General features: G+C 38.2%; 1 protein-coding gene across 1 annotated transcript; it reads right to left on the reverse strand.

Annotated features, from left to right (window-relative positions):
- Positions 1-938: 938 nt before the first annotated feature.
- LOC128736223 (uncharacterized) lies at positions 939-7,605 on the reverse strand. Its single transcript, XM_053830703.1, has 2 exons — positions 7,476-7,605; positions 939-1,228 (listed from the first exon to the last, which is right to left on the reverse strand). The coding sequence occupies exons 1-2, from the start codon at positions 7,603-7,605 to the stop codon at positions 939-941; spliced, it is 420 nt and encodes a 139-aa protein (XP_053686678.1).

Genomic DNA, 7,605 nt, shown 5'->3' on the forward strand with positions numbered 1-7,605 from the left:
AACCCATGGCTTTGCTTTTTTACATGACGGCCGTACAACACATCTGTTCCGACGTCAAACGGAAGCTTCGCCGAACAGCCGATTACGGACCGTTTCCAAATGTTCACTAATTTTTTTTCCAACAATAGACAATGTTTCTTTAACTTCGGTAAATCAGATCTTCTTCAAATAGCTTTATATATTTTTGACAGCTTGAGAAATAAGTTCCAACATTTTAGTTGCCACCCGTTATTGGATGCGAATAGTATGTTCGCCATTGATGGATGTATTCGGTGAAAACAATTCCTCTAAGATGAAAAATGAATGAATATTATGAATTTTAAATAATCATAAACGCTTAAAGATATAACTAAGTAGATGAAAATCCGATTTTTACGCTGATACCTACTTTTTTGGCATCTAGGTACTCCAAATTGTAACTACGATGACAATATATTCACGGATAGTGAATTTCAATTCCATTCCACACTGCATTCCATTTAAACTTTTATGTAGATAATAATCGTGTGATTTCTATCAGAAATTGAAGCCAATGAATACACAATGGATGAGTTTTTCTCACTATTTTGCGTCCGTGCCTGTCATAAGAAGTTGGCATAGCGTTTCCAACAATAAGGGGCCTAATGGAATAAATAATGTTTCACTGTAATTAGATTGCACGTTTCACCGAAATGAGGCAATTTATTGACATTCTTGTATTTTAATATATCCACCGAAACAAAACTTGAAAGCATTATTGCTTTAAAAACCCAAACCAAGGAAATTATTGCACTTTTTTGTGATAATATTGTATGTCCCATCACCATTTTGTATAATTATAACACATTAAAAATTTATAAATGCCTTACAGGTCATTATTCTTCAAGATTTTGTCATTATAACTAACCGACTTACTTACAGTGCTGAGCTTAGTTTATCTTTATTACACGTCACTAACATTAACGACCCAGGAAACCGAGTCCTCCAAATCCTGTTCCTACGTAGGGATTACGACCATAGCCGATACCCCCACCGTATCCGCCACCACCACCACCATATCCTCCTCCACCATATCCACCGCCGTAGGGTCTACCGTATCGACCGTAATCTCTTCCATAGCCTCCGTATCCACCGAAACCGCCAAACTGAGCCGATTCGGCGCCGGTTAGATCATCTCGTGTTTCCACTCCTGCCGGAACGTTATCGTTTGCTGATGCGGACCGAGCATCAGTGACCATCAAGAGGAGGCCTGTGAGCAGCACGATTATCTGCGATTGTGAAAAAATAATCGATAATAAAAAGTACCGATTAGTTCCATTCCAATTAGCTACGGAGTTACCCGGGATAGTATGTTATTTTGCCACTAACGGCTGATTTGCTAGTATTTGTTGGAAATCTACGAACACAAAGAGATATATTTATTTCATAGACATAAGGTGCACCGGGGACAAAGCAGAACAATCAGCAACAACAATTAGAGCTCCATAAAAAGCCATTTATTTTTGTGGCACTGAATAGCTGAATCACTCATCTGTCTACATACCTGGAGATTTTCTGAGACATAGTTTATGACGTAGCGTAGATGCAAAAGCTTGAAGGTCACGTTGAGGAACGCTGTATTGTCTATGCAGTTTACTAATAGCAATGCTTTAACTGTTGGAACTAATGTTAATGATAGCAACACTATGACTAATACAGTATGTCGAAGATCAAAGGCGAGGAAGGGAAGATTTTCAATAGCAAATTTATCTCACACTATGTGATGCACTTAAATTACTGCACAGATATTGTCAATTGCAAGGAAAATTGTACCATCCAAAGTGCGATATCGCTCATAAAAGTGCTATTTTGCATTAAATCGTTTCGGTATCTTCAGCGCACTTTTTCGTTATCTTCCAAGCGATAAGTGTGCCGATGATACCGAACGGTTTAATGCAAAATAGCACTTTTATGAGCGATATCGCACTTTGGATGGTACAATTTTCCTTGCAATTGACAATAACCAAACGTAATATTTTGCAGAAACTTATGCGTGTTGCACAAACACACTTGCACATCTGTAATCGATATTTCCAAACAGGAAGATCAATTGCTGCCATTGCACAGTCCAAAGAGTTTTAACTAAGTAGTTCGGAGAGACTGTTTACGATTTTAGTACCGTTTTAAAGGGTACGGTACAGCCAAAACTTCGAGAATCTAGACTTTGTTAATGCACGGCATAACAATTGGGCTAAGTCCGCTGCAGAAACACATGCAAAGTTATAGATAGTATTTAGTTAACAACTTTTGTTTTCTGATGCCAAGTTATATGAAGAAAAAAGTTATAAATTGCAAATGTAACACCATCTCCAATTTGTGAAATGATTTGCTCTTATACACAAGTTTCACTTAAGCTGATCAACAATAAAACCAGACGAACAACAACAACAGCGTCAACGTACCTTAATCATACTTCCCGGCAAAACCAAAGTTTCGGAAGCACTTGTTATCTACATTCGGAATAGATTTCAACTGATGGACTATATCCGTGAGACATGATATACGATACTTCGAAAAAAAAATCCAATTAGTATCTTGCTAATGATTTGAACGCCTTATATGTCTCACACAAAAATGGAATGCAATCCATCTAGAGACTAACTAAACGTTTGTTATACATCCACTTTAAATTTGGTCCAAAAACCACATAATACTTAACAATCTTTACATTTCATAGTTTTACTAAAGTCGCTGCTGTAGTTATCGGCTCCATTTTTATCAGTTAAAATTTGTTGTTACTAATATGTAACTTGGTTTCAGTTTCTCCCGTTACAACTTCAAAATATTGAACAGTATTCTTTTAACAATTGAGTAATTCTCGCTGAAACGGGGCCACTACTGACACGAGGTGTTCAAATATTGGAACTTTTGCACTTAATTGGTTGAAAATGGTTGAAAAATAAAAATTACACTTTTGATACCTCGAAATAGTGGACCCCTCGTTCGCCAAGGGGCCTAACAGTTTAAAAAAAAGTTGAATTTTGAGCAAACCTTGAGATTTATATCATACGATATTTCATAAACTTGCCATGAAATAACTAACAAACGGCCCTGTTCTGTAAAGAAGAAGAACAGGGCTTTCAAATGGAGTAAAAAAAATTTTGGCGGCCGTCTTGGATTTGGTCACTATATTGGATTTCATCAAAAAATCGCCGTTTTCACCATGAGCCCCCCAACCGATTTTCGTTTTAAGAACCATTAGAAAGCTGGGAAAAAATGCTACAAGAACCATTCAAATTACGTGTGCAATGGCATTAACTGAAGTTAGTTATTTGTAGCAAGGTTCACAATTTTCATATAATTATTGTGATATTTCCAAAATTTGCTATGAAACAAACTACAAACGACACGGTTTTATAAAGAGGAGTAATAAGGTTCATAAACGAAGTGAAAAAAAATTGGCGGCCATCTTGGATTTGGCTGTTGGATTTTATCAAAAAATCGCCGTTTTCGCCATGATTCCCCTAACCGATTTCAATTTCAAGACCACCGTCGGAAAGTTGAGAAAAATGCTATAAGAAGCATTTATCAAGTTAGGTGTGCAAAGGCATTGACTAAATAAAACAATTAATTTTTTGTAGCAAGATATTCCATTATATGAGAGTTGTAAGCCTTGATACAGATAATTAATTGTTTCGTTTATTTAATGACCCTACACACCCCAAGGAACAATTTGGGTTTTATTACACTTTTATGATGACATTTAAGACCAAATTTGGTCATGAAAACCGCCATAAGAGTATAATAAAACTCACATTGTTGCTTGGGATGTAATTCCCGTTTCAGCCAGAATTACTCAATTATTATGAATTTGCTTATTATACCTATTCGATTTAGATTCCAAAACACTTTCTGTAAAATGTCTTAAGAAAAATTCTTCTTATTGGTTTAAAATATAACTTCTTGGGAGGTAATGAAATTCATAGTACATAGTAGTCAAAAGCAATTCTATGACCTAAAATGCCCAATGAGCAATTCTATGACTTGAAATATGTATTTTTTAACGATATCTTTGCTCAATTTTAGCAATGATAAATTTTTATTTATTGAAAATAAACTAAATATTTCTATTGCAATAGTTAGCCATTAGAGATAAATAAAACACAACTTTCATTTCTCGTAACTTTATTAAAAACCTAACCTACTGTGCAATCTACAGCTGACGACAGCTGGTCTGTCTGGTCAAACAATGTTAGTAAGCTGCTAATTGCTTATGTCATTGATATGTCATGTCTAATCGAAGTTGTGTCGTTGTGGGCATTAGGAAGACGTTCGTGATTAGTTCCATACGATAAAAAGATTCATATTCACAAACCACGCATGCTGAAGCACGTGTTTCATCTACGTCGTATATATACTACAGCAGTTACTGCATAATTTTGGATCACCAACAACTGCGGTTCAACACTGTCTGCTTTAAGGTAGAATTATTAGCTTTCATTATTTTCATTTTCCTAGTTGAAAGACATTAATTTGAATATGATGAAAATAGAGGATCGATTATGCTAAAATATTTTTTTTAAATCAATGGTGACCCATAAATGTTGGGTGATTCACAACTGTGGAGTGACTATATATAAATATTAGTTACATTAGTTAGTAAACATTAGTTTTGTAAATTGGTGTTGACTTATTTTGATGCAATCAAGGTCGTGTAATATTTTGGATCTAATTTCTGGAAATAAATTCACTGGTGATCTTGAGCTGTTATAGGATGAACTAGCATGCACATATTAATGTGCCCGTTTGGCATTGAACACTCAGTAGTGCAGGATTGAGTTTTAGAAAGCTTATCCCGTCAGGAATCCTAAAATTAACATTTTATGTTAAAAGTTACGGATGTACTTCATACAGGAAACTATATAAGGGTTCCCCAAATGAAATTGTACCAAGGAGGGAACACTGTAGAAAGTTACCCATCGAGTATCTTCTCTTAAAATTTTGGGTAAAAGTAGTTAACAGTGTATTGTTTACACTGTATTTTTATCGTTGTCAGTTTTTCGAAAATTGGAGAAAATGGCTTCACTTGTAAAGGAACGTCGTCAATTGATTTTGCGCAAGCACCTGGAAAATTCTCAACTATCTCATCGGGATATCGGAAAACAACTTTGAATTGTGCACTCAACTGGGAGCCGCGTGGTAAAAAGTTGCTACGAAACTCTGAGCATCGAACGGAAGAAGAAATGCGGTCAGAATGGATTAGCCTCATTGTCTCATCATGGATGATAAGACTTACGTCAAGGCGGACTTCCGGCAGCTTCCGGGGCTACTGTTCTTCACCGTCCAGCACAAGTTTGATGTCTCGGAGGAAATAAGGAAGCAGAAACGTTCAAAATTTGCCAAGAAATATCATGATTTGGCAAGCGATCTGCTCATGTGGCAAACGGAGTGCGTCGTTCGTGACTACCGTGACTTTAAACGGGTAGATCTACCACAAGGAGTGTCTACAGAAGCGCCTGCTTCCTCTGTTGAAGCAACACAAGGGCCCTACGATATTCTGGCCGGATCTAGCTTCGTACCACTATTCAAAGGATGTCCTGAAGTGGTACCAAACCAACGGGGTAACTTTCGTACCCAAGGACATGAACCCCCACAACGCACCGGAACTAAGGCCCATCAAAAAATACTGGGCTATTATGAAGCAGACGCTACGGAAGCATGCCAAGGATGTCAAATCTGAGGAATACATGAAGAAAAAGTGGGTTTCCGTATAGTAGAAGCTGCAGCCAGATGTTCTACGGAAACTCATGAGTGGAGTTAAGCGTAAGATGCGAGCAGAGGTGGGCACCGCTAATCAGCTAACCGCTAACATTTTAGCTAGCGAGTAGCGCGTTCGCTAAGTTTTAAATGTGCTAGCGCTTCTATTAGCTTCTGATAAATATAAATACTACTAAATAAACTACCAGCCACTAATTTTTGCAAATAATTTTTGGAAATAGTACAACTAGCCATGAATGAACTATATTTACTCGCGTCGCGAACAGCAGCGACTAATTTTATCAATTTGCAAGAAGTCGCACACTTATTTTTGTTATTATTTTCAAAACTTAGCGGCTAGTAGTTTATTTAGTGCCACTTTAACTTATCGGAAGTTGATGAAAGCGCTAACACATTTAAAACCTAGCGAATGCACTACTCGCTGCCTAAAAGGTTAGCGGTGCGCACCTCTGAATGCGAGCATACGGTAATGGTATTGAAGTTGAATTGAATAAATATTCCAAAAACTCAGTGATGGGTTATATTTTATTGGCTGAAAGTTTGAAAAGGATCGATGTATTAGGTAATTTTCACAGCGTTTCTTCCATGGCGAAATTTGATGTAGGACACCATTTACAGCCTGATTTCGTTAATGTGGTCACGGCTGCACCGTGTGTAATTGGACCGACCGACAGTTGTTAGAAATGTCTAAACTCAAAAATTCAATAGAATTTTAACATCCAAATACTTTCTAATTGGAGAATGGCCCAACTAGCGAACATTCAACTAACGAACCATCCAATTAACGAACGCTCAATTGATGAACTTACTTCTAGCAACATATAACCGGGGTGACCCTTACCGTATCGTTGTAGTCGTAACCAAGGTAACTTTTAGTTGCCAATGGACGGGTAGTTTGGAGTAACTAAAACAGTCTTGCTTGGCAATAGCAATCTTTATTGAACAAACTAAACTCATATCCTTCTGGGCTGTCCTACTCTCCAGGCTGTCTTATTTAACCCTGTCAACTCAGTCAAGTCAAATTCGAAAATTTTATGGGCCGTCAGGGTCATCGGATGTAGAAGGTATTGCTGGATCGACTCTTGCAGGTGCTGTTGTAGATTTAATGTCATCGAGTAGGATTTCCCATGGTAGTTGTTGCGTTTTTCCCTCAGAAGTGTCACAATCGTATCGAAGACGCATTTGATTGACATGCGACCTCACTAGCTTCGATCGTCCTGTCGTGTTCAGGGCCACGATTTAGGTAACGGAACTCTTCCGCTCGATGAGTCGGGAACCCAAGACTTTCAGTGATGCTGGTCAACGTAGACCTGGTTAGCTTCTTTGAAGTTGCGTTTGATAACTCCATGTCGACGATTAAACAGCTCATCTCGTTTGGAGGTTTTCTTAGCAGGCCCAACGTGTTGCGCACTTGACTTCCAAGGAATGCTTTAGTTGGAGATATCGATTCCGGGGTATTTGGGTTTGGAGTAGAGTTGCGCACCGAAAGAAGTGTGTGCAGCTGCTCCAGTGTAGGTGAACCTTCTCTATAGCTCAACTTGTTTAGGTCACAATTGAGGGAATCAACAAACCATTCGATTTGGCCTTTGGACTGCGGGTGGTATGAAATAGACCGGAGATCAATGATAGCATGTGAACAACAATTTGCAGGAGCCACTCGCTGGTGAATTGCTGGTGGGATTCCGTTGTCCGAACTTCGGACTTCAGTTACAGCCTCGCTTACGCTTACGTCCACTTACCCAGCGTGCTTTGGAATACTTCCGGAAGCTGGAGCTTGGAATGGTTGATAAAATGCTTTTGCGGTTGCTGGATGGCGTTGGCGTTGACCAGGCTGTTAATAGGCATTAACCACAGATCGAAAAGATCCAT

Source organism: Sabethes cyaneus, chromosome 2 (assembly GCF_943734655.1).
Source record: "Sabethes cyaneus chromosome 2, idSabCyanKW18_F2, whole genome shotgun sequence".
Classification (NCBI taxonomy): Eukaryota; Metazoa; Arthropoda; class Insecta; order Diptera; family Culicidae; genus Sabethes; species Sabethes cyaneus.

What these genes read in the sequence shown, in the direction of transcription:
- LOC128736223 (XM_053830703.1), bottom strand. Translation starts at nt 7,605, where the DNA reads ATGGATCTTTTCGATCTGTGGTTAATGCCTATTAACAGCCTGGTCAAC. An exon ending in AGTATTCCAAAGCACGCTGG is followed by an intron (nt 1,229 to 7,475) that starts GTAAGTGGACGT and finishes TGCTGCTCACAG; the next exon opens with GCCTCCTCTTGATGGTCACT.